At 36.5% G+C, this 13,470-nt stretch overlaps 1 protein-coding gene across 1 annotated transcript; it reads right to left on the bottom strand.

Annotated features, from left to right (window-relative positions):
* Nucleotides 1-9,990: 9,990 nt before the first annotated feature.
* Nucleotides 9,991-11,621, bottom strand: LOC113239011. The gene is made up of 2 exons (XM_026475877.1): nucleotides 11,461-11,621; nucleotides 9,991-11,052 (listed from the first exon to the last, which is right to left on the bottom strand). Exons 1-2 carry the CDS (start codon nucleotides 11,549-11,551, stop codon nucleotides 10,403-10,405), a joined length of 741 nt encoding a protein of 246 aa, XP_026331662.1. The 5' UTR covers nucleotides 11,552-11,621; the 3' UTR covers nucleotides 9,991-10,402.
* Between the last annotated feature and the right edge of the window lie 1,849 nt (nucleotides 11,622-13,470).

The raw sequence follows: 13,470 nt of genomic DNA, 5'->3' as shown, positions 1-13,470 counted from the left end.
GAAAAGTGACAAGGAGATCGACGATGGAGCGTGCAGACCTAAATAATACCTATTCACTCTCGCCTTGATAAGGTCCAAGTTATAGCGTTCGGGGAATAAGACAACAGGCAGGGATTTCCACTCCTTAGCCGCTCGCAAAACCTTCGTGTGAATCCTGGGAATATCCACAACATAGGGGTTGAACCCCAGCCTACGTTTAGTCCCCCGATGATGAAAGCGGGAAGGCGGAATTAAATCAGATAAGTAAATTGAAGACATTATTTAATATTATCGGATTTATACAATTTTTGTATATTAATTTGAAAGGTGCTGTGAGTGGCCTTGTTAGTTTCGTTACAATGGACCAGGTAATATATTGACGAATGTCACATAGATTTATCGTTCTAAATTTTATAGCGTATATAGTATTCTATACTAGCAATAATAATCCATGGTAGCCTAATTTTTTTTTTATAATAATAACGGGCATACTCAATATAGCCCCGCACTAGGGAAAACCTGTGTCACGGGTTCCATGGATACACACATAGACAACCACAAATTACACCCAAACTCATAAGAGAAAATACATGTAGGCCATACGAATATTTCTCCCGGCCCGGGAATCGGACCTGGGACTTCTGCGTGGCAGTCCGACATGGTAACCGTTCGGCCACCGAGGCAGTTATAATGATTTGACCTGTCGCTTCTCAAGCTGAAGTTTTTAATAATAATAATATAAATACCGCCTCTCCCATTTAAACATTAAAAATTAATTTTTCACCTCAGCAGCTCGAACAAGGCTATTTTGCTGTGTGAAATCAGTGAGCAAAATCTTATTTTGCTCACTCCGTGAGAAAAAGTAGCTTTTTGCTTTTTAAGTGGAGACTTGTCATTTAATGCGAAGGGGTCTAATACAAATTCGACATATTTCAAAATCAGTCGCTCCGTCCCTTTCACTTCATTACAAGAAAAAGGAAAAAGAAAATTGTGGTTTATTCGTACTTCGATATTTAAGCTACATAGTAGACCCCCACAAAATGGCTGAACGAGTGCACGTTCGGAAACTCGTCAATTCATCTAAAAGATAAATTATGTGAGAAATACAAATACGATTTTATACTATGATAATTTAGTTTTTACAATTTTCATTAAAAATAAAGCAAGTGTTGCAATAAAAATATGCTAAATTTATAACGTCAATTAAAGATAACAATATTTACAATGTGTGATTTCAATGAATACAAGCGAGAACGTTCCGGAACGCAATAAATAAAAGCGCGCTTTCTTTTTTTTTTAATTCAAAATTTCTTATTTGCTTGCGATAGGTACTTCTTTGATAGTTAATTGGATACCTACCTACGTAATAAAATAGAAAATATGAGCGATTCCAGTGAAGACGACAATTTTTTAACTCCTCCAGAGTTAGTTGAAACTGTTAAAAATGCTGAACTAAGTTTCTTGCCTAGTAAATCTCGTGAAAAGTACCTGAAAGTCTACGAACATTTTGACAAATGGAGGCACGAAAAGGGCGCAGGAAACACTATGTCGGAAACTGTGCTTCTGTCTTATTTCATTGAAATGTCGCATACAAAACAGCCGTCAACGATGTGGAGTATATATTCGATGTTGAAAGCTACATTACAAACTAAAAATAACGTCCATATAAACACTTACGCAAAGCTGATTGCGTTTTTGAAAAGATCAGCCGTCGGCCACAAATCAAAAAAATCGAAAGTTTTCACGGCTGCTAATATTGAAAAATTTCTTAATGAAGCTCAAGATTGCACTTTCCTAGCCGCAAAAGTAAGTATTGAATATTATTACTGTTGTCGTAGCGTTATATTTTAATTGTTAATACAATTTGGACTTTGGTAGTTATGTTATCAATTTCTATCAACATAATTATACTTACTTACTTAAATGTGTTGTTTTGGCGACTTGTATTGGAACTTTATGGTTAAAAATAACGCTACATATTATGAGAAATCCACGTTTAAGACTGCTCTAAAAGACACAATACTTATTGACGTTTTATTTATGTTTCAGGTCATCCTTATCATTGGAATAAACGGAGCATGCCGCTCCAACGAGTTATTGAATCTAACTCCTAATGCCATTGAACAACATTCCAGCGACCTTCTTTTGATTAACCTGCCAAATACGAAAACAAATATAGACAGGTCGTTCGTCGTCCGTGAGGAATACGCACACGTTGTCCAGAAATATAAAGCATTGCGCCCTCCCAATACGATCACAGACCGCTTTTTCATACAATATCGTAATGGAAAATGTACGCGGCAACCGATGGGTATTAATAAAATAGGAGCGACTGCACGAGAAATCGCAACATTTTTAGATTTGAAAGAGCCGCAGCTATACACTGGCCACTGCTTCAGGCGAACATCAGCCACTCTTTTGGCAGATGGAGGAGCTGACCTCACAACGTTGAAGCGCCATGGCGGTTGGAGATCAAATACAGTGGCTGAAGGATATATCGAAGATTCAATAGAAAATAAATCAAAAATCTGTAAGCGTATTATAGATTCGATAAACCTAAAACAGACTTCGCATTCTTGGGCACAACCTAGCACCTCCAGTGATGCGAATCATACCCAAACCCGCCCAGAATCACCAACTTTTACGGTGCGGGAAGGGTCACAATCCAGCTCAACTCATAATGAAACCTCGACCACTACTCAAGTAGCAAACACTACGACGATTACTGTTCCAAATAAAACAGTAACTTTTAATCTACAGAATTGTACAAACTTCACGTTCCACTTTTAATTTTTTGTAAATTCTGTATTTTTGTAAATATACAATGATGCATTTGCTTTCATGACGTGTTTTTATTACTTGTCCCTTTAGTATATATATATGTTCTCGCTGCTGAGGTGAAAAGTTGTATGTATCACGCGAGAGCAAAGTTATTTTGCAGCTCGTATTTTTGAGTCCCTCGCTTCGCTCAAGATTCTAATTCTGAATCACTCGCTACGCTCGTGATTCAACTATAGAATCTTTCGCTTGCTCAGGACTCAAAAACAGCACTCGCACCAAAAAACGACTTTGCTCTCTTGTTGAACAAATAACTATTTTAGGCCTTGAGAGAGGCGAGAGTCTAAAATAGATATAATAACTTTATTGATAGCCATTACACTACTACTACAGAAATAATACAGTAATTATTAGAAAGAAAGAAAAAAATTATTCATTAAATTGACTCACTATACATACTTAAATCTAACACCAAAACAACAAATGGCTGCCTGATTTTACGTTAGCAAGTGTGTATAGTGACGCAAAAGAAGAAAAGGATACGACTCAGCAATATGTCCTTTTTCAACGTCGGCTGAGACCTAAGGAAATGGTCCATGCTCTGTGTATCCTCTGCTTTATGCCACACTACACATATACAATACACTTGTGCTACATGTATACTGTAACAATTAAATATGCATAAATATAAATAAGTTAGAAGACAAGACTTAGGAACATCCGGCTGGATTGTCGTCAACAGATTTTTCATTTTTTTAAATGCGGATTTTGAGGTTGGTTGTCTAAGCGGAGGAGGCAGATTATTCTGGCATTTAGATGTCTGATACCGGAAGCTACCCTCCAAGGCTCTTGTTGTATGGAATGGGGTTACTAATAAGAAACTATTAACTCTGCGTGAATTATAGGAATAAGTTATTAGTTGTTGATTGATTGCTGACCAGTCAGGCAACATCCAGACCGTACCGTTGCCACCACGGCGGGCAAGCATCAATCGAATTTTTATCAACAAATGGCTTACAAGTAAACTAAAAGAAACTCTATAGTCCCAAAACCAGTATGTCCAAAATATAATTTGAAATTTACCTTGAGAGTTTCGGTGAAGAAAAACATCGTTATGAACCCTGCACGTCGTAGAAGGTTCACAATCCTCGGAAGACGTGTGATGTCGTGGCGGACTATGGCTCAAACCTCGCCTGAGAGGAGACCCATACCCAGCATGAGACGTATAACTGGGTTGATGATGATGAGCATAAATACTAGTAGGGTTTAACGTCTTTAGTAACAACACCGCGCAAGTAATTTGGAGTAATTTTAAAAAAGAGTGAAAAACTGCAATAAAATATTATTGCATACAAGATTTAGATTTAAATTATGGATAACACCATTGACCTACTAACAAACACATAATAAATCATTTCTAATTCATTTACACAAACACTAATTTAAAGTGATAATGTATAGGTAAGGTACAAACAAAACTGAAAAGCTAAAAGCTTAAGTTGCGGTCCATACGAGTAAATAAATAAATTGTTTTTTATCATATTATTATGTATGTTAGTCTATAAGGTATGTGTTTTATGGGTCTTTTGTAACCTGAAAGTAAATAAATAATAATTCATCAAATTGAATTAAACATTAATAAGTAAAACTAGGATTTTTAAATTATATGAATAAAATTAGGTACGTTCCCCCTTTGTATTGTTATGCTAATGCGTGGGGCAAGATAGCCTGGCCTTTGGCTTTCCCAGACAGGCTCTTAATTTTTTAGACAAAATTTTGTACAGATGAAGGGCACAAGGCATGGACCCCACGGGCTAAGGGTTTTGACTAGTACTTATTACTGTTTATTCTTTCCGCCAGCTCAGCTGCGGAGCCAGCTCTTTTGCTGGTGTGCTGGAGATAGGATGGGGTCCGACCCACACTCCAAGGGATGAGAGTCATTCCGTCCGGGCGTTTGCCATCCGATCGCGACATGCCGCTTGGCTCGAGTATAGCAGGCACGTTGACCGTGGCCAAGACTCGGCGGATGATTGTATAATAATATGAGTAATAATTGTAATAATATGAGGTCATAATTGTATATGCGTTAGTTGTAAAATTTTTATTGATATTTACGTTTTATTTGAACTTGATTAACGTTCATAAGTAAAAATCATCATTTTTCGCGTGTTGTCTGCTAAGCGACGATATGCATGTACAGCTTGTTTGTAAAATGATGATGAATCATTTTACTGGCAGGTATTATCTAAAACCTGAAGATTAGCGTGTATATATAATACATGCCTTGTAATAATTGGTTATTCTGGGTTTCTTTAATTAGACACGTGAGACATGTGAATTACTTAATTTCCTAAGCGAGGAATTCCCATTTTTTTTTTTAATCTTGTGCTTATACACTTTTTGATACTTCTGCGTGGTCATTTATGTTACTATTTTATATATTTACTAGGAAATTCATTATTGCATTCCGTATTATGTGTACACCTATGTTTATAAGTTGTAAATGAACGACGTGCATAAAAAACTGTTTTCCTCCTTTATAATGTCGAGTTTCATAATAGTGCCATCAATTATTTATGTTTTATAAATGCTTATTTGTTTTGTTCTTTGTTTATTGTATGTATACGTTGGAGATTTATGAAAAAAAAAACAAATTTTACATATCATTAATGTAATGTGATAAACATGTCGACATGATCGAAAGAGTACAAAATAAATTTGTTAAAAGATTGAAGTATAAATATTGGAAATTTAAAGATACAAAAATTATGTCTTTGCAAACACGGCTTAGAGATCAAATTTTTCTTTTCAAAACTTTTAATCACATTGATTCTGCTGGGTGAATATCACATGCGTAAATTTTGCGAGTCCAGGCTGAGAAACCAGGTGTAAAGTGAAGAAATATTAATGATTAATTTTTTATAGTTTAATTAGACGTAAAATGAGTTTAGGGCAAGAATTTCAGAAAATTCATTGTACAATCATAATTAGTAAAAAATATTAATGTCCCGATTTTCAGTTTTGCTGGTGTGTCCACTTTCTGTTTTTTTTGTATAAAATAGTCGTTCTGGTAAAATGTGTACGCTTTTAAGAAAAACAATTCCATGTATGTTATTCACTATGAGAAGCGCTAACTAAAATCATTGAAAGTATTGCAATTACCAGTATGTGGGAGACTGGGTATTTGATCAAACTTTGTCCACGCGAAAATTGTAGTTTTGGTGGCAAACATTCAACTGGTTGCAACTGGTAAGTAGTTTAACTAAAAACCATTACGTTCTTGCCCCGCGCAAGCCTCAGTCGTGTATTAGGACCTGGCAGCGAAAAGCATGGGCACTGGGTTCCATTTCCCGCCAAAAAAGTAATTATATGCCCTTTGAAATGAAATGAAATGAAATGAAATGAAATGAAATGAAATAAGTTTTATTTGCATTGAATAGGTTTTTTACAGGATGGTAGTTGTTACATTTGAGTAGGTACTGCTATTCAGCCATTATACAAAAGCATGCAAAATTTAGTCTTTTAGGTAGTCATTTACACTATAATAACCTTTTTTAATTAAATATTTATACAATTCAGATGTCATTCTTTTATATGTCAAGTTTTTTATTTCTATTGGCAACTTATTATAAATTCTCATGCACATATAATATGAACTTTTTAAGTACAGTGTAGTCTTAGGTATATTTTCAACGACAAGTCTATTTGGGTGTCTTTTCGCGCGTGGATTAACATCTATCGATTTTTTAAACAGTTGTGAATGCTCTTTAACAAATTTGCAAACTTCATATATATACATGGAAGGTAAGGTCAAAATATTTAAATCCTTAAACAGCGGCTTGCAAGATTCCCGTGGGCCAATGCCGCACATTGCTCGAATACACTTTTTTTGAGTTACAAAAGCTCGCTCTACATATGTTCCATTACCCCATATAATCAATCCGTAACGTAGTACCGACGCAATGTAGCCGTGATAGGCAAACAAGCATATTCTTTTAGAGGCAACTCGTCTCAATCCACGAAGGACGTACACAAATCTGTTTATTTTGCTGCAGATGCTGTCAATATGATTGGTAAAGCTCAGTTTTTTATCTATTAGAATACCCAAAAATTTTACTGTCTCTAAACTTTGTATGATCTTTCCATCATATTTTATAGTAATATTCATTGGTGTACGTCTCTTAACAGCAAATTGGACATATTTAGTTTTATCCAAATTCACATGTAGATTGTTTCTATTTAACCAAACTATTACAGATTTCATTGTGTCATTAATTTCGGCTTCATAATGATTGACGTCGTTATTATTTGAGTTGATGACTATTGCAATGTCATCTGCAAACATGACAATTTTGTGCTGAGTTATCAGGGGCAGGTCATTAATGTACAACAAAAATAGTAATGGGCCAAGTATGCTTCCCTGAGGAACACCAAACTTATTGAAATCATTAGTCGAACAGCATGTGGTAATATTTTTATTTTGATCCAGGTAGCTTAACTCCACCCGTTGCTGTCTGCTATATAGGTACGACTTAAACCAACTCAGTGCTATGCCCCTAATACCATATTTTTCTAATTTGGTCAGCAGTCTCTCATGTGCTACAAAATCGAAAGCTTGAGACATGTCTAGGAACAATACTGTGCTGTGTTTTTTGTGTATCAAGAGCTTTGGTCACCATTCCGGCAATATTGAAAACCGCCTCAGCTGTTGATTTTCCCTTTTGAAAGCCGAATTGTTCCGGTCTTATAAGGTTGAATTTTGTGCAATAGTCTATCAATCTAATGTACATGCATTTTTCAAAAACTTTGGCTAATGTCGGGATGAGAGTAATTGGCCGGTAGTTGGATAGTTCCGACTTGTCCCCCTTCTTAAAGATTGGCTTCACTATTGATACCTTTAATACATCAGGAAACATGCCCCTTTCAAAGGATAGATTTATTAAGTATGTTAAGACTGGTGCCAATTCATTCCCGCATTGTTTTAAAATTTTTGTCGAGATTTCATCATAGCCACAGGCATTTGTATTGTTCAAAGATTGTATTATTTTAATAATGTCATAGGTTACGAACGGTTTTATGTAGAACGAATTTAATGTCATTTGTACCTCTGTTAAATTGTCATACTTATGTTTGTCAAATATAATGTCATTGGTCAAATTTATGAAATGTCGATTAAAAGCTAAAGCCATTTGTAATGGCTCTATCACTCTTGTGTTTTGTATATTTAACTCAGTTATATCCGTAATGGGTGGTTTTTGTACGTTATGGCCCTTTATAACTGCCCACGAGGCCTTACATACATTCTTGTTATGTTTAATAAAATTAGTATTATGTTTCTTTTGGGCATTCAAAATACATCTTTTTAAAATTTTTGAGTAATTTCTATATTTTACTTTATCTGTTTTGTTTTTGCTTTTGTAATACTTAAAACGTAATTCTCTTTTAATTTTACAACACTTTCTTAGCGCTTTAGATACCCATTTAGGACCACTAGTTTTTGTATTAACCTTATAACGGCGTTTGGGATAACAGAGATTATATAATAAAACGAAAATTTCATGGAAATTTCTAAACGCTACATTAATATCTGTTTCATTGAAAACATCATTAAAATTTAATGCTTTAAGGTTCGTTTGAAATTTTTTATTATTCTCCTCTGTTAGTTCTCTTTTTGTGATGTACCAAAAAGTTGTTTCTTTTGGTTTATTTCGGGGGGAAAAACTTAACACTTGGGCGGTATTGTGATCAGAGAGATAAAGGGGTAAGACGCTTCCAATACCTTCCTTTATATTGCTAATAATAAGATCTAAGCATGAGAGTTGTCTAGTCGGTTGGTCTATATGTTGTATTAGGTTGTAATTTGACCTTTGGTGGCACGTGTGACAAAAAATATTCAACTTCCCTGGCTCCATTTGGGCTCAATTTTTGTTTTATCCTAAGGTCGTATTCTGAAACCAAATTAAGAGACTAATTTTGTCATTATTTTATCACAATTTAATCGTCTCGGTTTTATTTTTAAGCTTTTACTTTTTTTTTCCCGTAATTTATTATTTGAGATTTAATCTTACGTGGCTCCAATATGGTGGTTTTAGTGGCGTTTGTGTTACCACCTTAACTTAAAAACGTCACCAAATTTTAAATTGTTATGATATTTTTGAATATAACGTTCACTTTCGAAAATTGTTTTAAAATATTATAGTTTAGTTGTCCCAATAAACTTAAGAAAGATAGTGTTATTCATAATTTTTCAGATAACCAAAAATTACTTAATTGCTTTTTAATCTATTTGTACCTTAGCGATCTTTTAAATTTGTATTTTACTTAAATTAACGGTGATATCATTGATTACATAATTTTGTTCAGAACCTCAAACACGAAGATTTAGTTCATTGTTGTTTTCATTGGCAGTTGAATAACTACGATAGACTACGCTATCTCAAGGAATGTTTTCTGAAGATAAATTGTAGAAACTCAAATGTTTACCATGAGGACATGCGGTGGGTTTATCGAGACATTGAGACTTGATGCAAAATAAGGCACAGAATGCTAATTTAGAGCTGTTACTTTTTCCAAATAACCTGAAGAAATAACACTTGGTACAATTATAACTTAACTAGTGGAGTGATTTCCCATAAAATAATTGAATATTATGGTGGTTGCATATCATGATATCCAATAAATTTAAATCATAATTAAAAGAGATTTACAATTTGTTGCTTAGTAGCAATCATTATGTTCGTTGATTACAGCTATGTACAAATTTGTCTGTCCAACGTAACTATTTTGAACATTCATGGAAACTGTTTTGGCTAGTGTTTGTTTCATATTTGTTGAAAATGAAATGTATTGTATGATGCTGTACGTTTAACAAATAAAAAAAAATTAAAAAAATGTACTATTATTTAACATTTACTACAACGCTGAGTGATGTACAATATTTGTATTTATAGTGGTATGAAATTTCAGATGCAGTTAAAAGTATGGACAATCATCCAGTCTATTGTATTTATTATCATCACATGTACATAGTCAGGTGTTACAAATGTGTTACATTATGACTAGATTGTAGTACATGACCCTGAATAGGGCACTGCAAGTCAAGATATTAACAATATAAGAAAATATAATGAAAGAAAATAAAATAAAAATTTAGAATAGACATTGAGAGGCTTAAACAAAAAATGTCAAAATTTAAAATAATTTTAGAACTAAGGCAAAAAAACATTATGGAGAAGGTTTTTTCGAAATTCGAAAAAAATTACATGCATATAAACTCATTATCAATTAATTATTAAGTCATTTATAGTTTCATTAACTGTCTTCATTTGGAGTGTAATCGTTAAAATATTTTTATATTTTTAATTAATTATGTAGTCTTCAATTGTATAATAGCTTTTATTCCTTAAATTTTTAAAGGAGAAGTTATCATTTACTTCGTTTTCTACGTCAGGCGGTATTTTATTGTATATTTTTATTGCTCGATAATATGGGCTGTTTTTGTACATTACTAATTTTGGTTTGGGGAGTCCCAATTGATTACTCCTTCTTGAACTCTTTATGTATTTAAATTCTTGTAAATGCTTGTTCTGTGGAGACTGTTATGAGCTGCATACAGATTTATTTATTTAAACTCACTTATAAATATTTACATATTCTTTTGTTGGTGGTAATGTTTGAAATCTGGGGTTGGCATGCCATACGCCGTCGCATGACTGGTAGCCACACCTCCTCTACCCGTACTGTAGGCATTAGCTATAGCGGTCGCACCTCCAGGAGAACTGCCTCCACCGTTTCTTCCGTACCCGAAAAACATGGGAAAGAAGGCACCAGTCGGCATCTTTGGAGTTTCATCATCATCGTCATCTTGAATGGGTTTCACTTTCTTGTTTTTGGGTACCCTTTTTGTTGATTTCTGTTCTTGATCAACTTCCTCGACTTCTGGTTCGACCAATTCTGGTACAGACGGTGTAATTGCTTTGACTGTTGTGGTTCGTATTTCTGTTCTATCAGTGGCCTCTGCGATTTCGGTTTGTTCAGTGCTTGCGATTGGTTTTCCTGGGGTTGGAGGGTAAAAGACTTCGTTTACTTGGGGTGATGGGAAGAAACCCTCTGGCGGTGTTTGTCTGCGTCTGTCCGGGACATAATACTGACTAGGTTGGATCTGCTGCTTGCCAGTTACTTCCGGTTGCCGGACCATGAAAGCTGCCATGCCCATACCATGAGGATTGTAATACGGGTTGTAGTATCGACTCACCACCATTCCGCCGCGACTAGTATCACTTGCGCCGTATGCCACTGTAGAAAATTAATGTTTTTAATATGTTAGGATAATAAACTAGAAAGTATTATACATTTGTAAAACTATTCTTGTAGTATTAAATACCCCTCAAAACCCTGTGGCAGAGAACAACGGTTACATGGCGGACCAATGTCGAGAAAGACCTGAACGCCTTGAATATTTCACCAACGAATATGCTGGACAGAGAGTCCTGGCGCCGACGTATAAGGAGGACCGACTCCAAATAAAGTACGAAGAGCAGCAAGAAGAAGACTTAAAACCATTTTTGTTTAAAAAATAAAAAATGGGCTAATTAATCTATATTTGCACATATTAATACAATGGATTTGAATTAGAATAAATTCTATTGGAATAATACAGTTTAATTTCGTTGTAGTAATAAAATTATTATAGCTGCTACTTACATGAATCCATGTTTCCGTAGTATGGGTAGTAAGGATACCCTCTCGCCTCCCAAAGCACGCAACTTAAAACCATAAGCGCGATAATCTTCATTTCTTGTAATTATATTTGCCCACTAATTCCCTCAGGAGAAATAAGGTGGTGTCTGATGTGAAGTGACCGAGTCTGTGTTAGTCAGAACCCGATGTTGGCATTATATAGTCCTGTCTGGCTGGACTAATTGGGATGCAAACCACGTAGGCTACGTACGTAGTACGAGCTACTTCGACCGATGTTTTACAAGACGCGCCTGTGTTCTTCAACCGTTATCCGTTATGGTAAATGGACATCCTAGCGAAGAACTGGTGGATGCTCGACACGTACTCTGTCCATTAGACTGACCGTTGGTGATTTTGGCTATGTCTCTTTGGTGAGTTCGATACGAATCTAAATATTGTACTCTCGCATTTTTTTGTTTTAAGATGGTGAATCGTGTGAATGTTCATTGGTGCAATAAATAAAGGACATATTAAGGTGCAGGAGGTGAACCGCATTATACTGCGCCCGCCGCACTTCTGCATAAATCGGGGCGTACGTGGAATGGCAAAAAGGTTCATTCATGACGATTTATAATCTATCTTTAGTATCCAATACTCACTGAAGTTTTGTATGCTTCTAAGAAACAATACTAGGAAAATAATTTACATGATATATCTTTAATTTATGACATACTCTGAAGAATAACTTTCGAAATGAGCTTATTTGACAGAGAATCAAGATCGTCGACATAGCTGGTGGAATTAGTAAGCTGAAGTGGCAGTAGGTTGGTCATATTTGTCGAAGAACGGATAACCGATGGGGGAAACGAGTTCTTGAGTGAAGACCACGGCTCAGCCGGCATCATGGAGGCACGACGCTCTTTGGCAAGATGGAATGACGATCTACAAAAGTTTGCTGGCAGCTGGATGCGACAAGCTAAAGACCGGGCGAAATGACCCATATCATTCTACATAAGTTTTGTTTATAGTGCCCCTCGTATCAACCTCTAGGTTATGCAGGAAGGGCACTATTTATTACCTATGCACGCACAGGAATCTTACAAGTTCAGGTTCTGACCCCAGATCAGCCAGTGTACAGGATTCTCACAGACCTCAGTCACTTGACTTACCGGTTCTTCCCTATTTTCCAGATAGGTACCGGAGCTGTAGGCACGCTCACTTCCCGTTGCGCACAGCATAACTAGCAGTTGCCACCGCTGAGTCCACTAACAAATCTCCTCATTGATGGCGGAGCTGTAAGCCACGCTCACTTCCCGACGCCGAAAAACGTCGTCTCTCCAATTCCCAATAACCTAAGCGGCTGGAGGGATCGGAGGATATCTAGCTCATCCTTTACTAGTTCTCCAGGCTAGTGCCGGAGATGCCAGTCGCAGTGTCCTGCGACAATGTCCGGATATAGCTTCCAACTTAAAGGGCAACTCACGTGCCCCGCGCGTCTCCTCGCTTCAGGCCCTCAACTAGACCGTTACTAAGACGCGCTAGCTGCTCACGAGGCAGACGCCCCGGACACATGCAACTGGGGCAGACAAACTTGTCCGCCTCTGCAGTTAACCACAAACCCCAGCGAGTCCATACCCAGGGCCGGGTCCGCCAAAGCTAAGGCGTAGTACTGGCGGAGGGCTTGACCCGGACGCCCTCTGTACCCTGGCCTTGCCGTCGAGCCCGTGTCTCTCCGGAAACCCCTATCTCTCGTGTCAGTAGATAGGGCCATTGGGAGAGGCCAATTTAGTTAGTTTAGTTTTAGTAGCAATGGAGCTCGTTTAGAAAGAGTTCGTCAAGTACTGCCACTTTACCTATTTCTGCCGCCAAGCAGTAATGTGAACATTACTGTATCCCGGTTGTGAAGGGTAAGGGTGTTGGTGAAATTACAGACACATGGGAGTTGTCAAATTATGTCTCAGGGTGAAGGGCGCAATAGTAGTGCCCGTCAGATCTTTGCAATTTAAGAATCTGAGTGGCACAGGCGTGTCCATC

Source organism: Hyposmocoma kahamanoa, unplaced genomic scaffold (assembly GCF_003589595.1).
Source record: "Hyposmocoma kahamanoa isolate Upper Pololo Valley unplaced genomic scaffold, ASM358959v1 99106, whole genome shotgun sequence".
Taxonomy (NCBI): domain Eukaryota; kingdom Metazoa; phylum Arthropoda; class Insecta; order Lepidoptera; family Cosmopterigidae; genus Hyposmocoma; species Hyposmocoma kahamanoa.
The sequence above is the reverse complement of the archived record's forward strand: the minus strand, read 5'-3'. Positions and strand labels throughout refer to the sequence as shown.

Bases quoted from the DNA above. Each gene is read 5' to 3' on its own strand.
- LOC113239011 (XM_026475877.1), bottom strand. From the start codon at position 11,551: ATGAAGATTATCGCGCTTATGGTTTTAAGTTGCGTGCTTTGGGAGGCG. The intron at 11,053-11,460 runs GTAAGTAGCAGC...AATTTTCTACAG, and splicing joins CTACGGAAACATGGATTCAT to TGGCATACGGCGCAAGTGAT.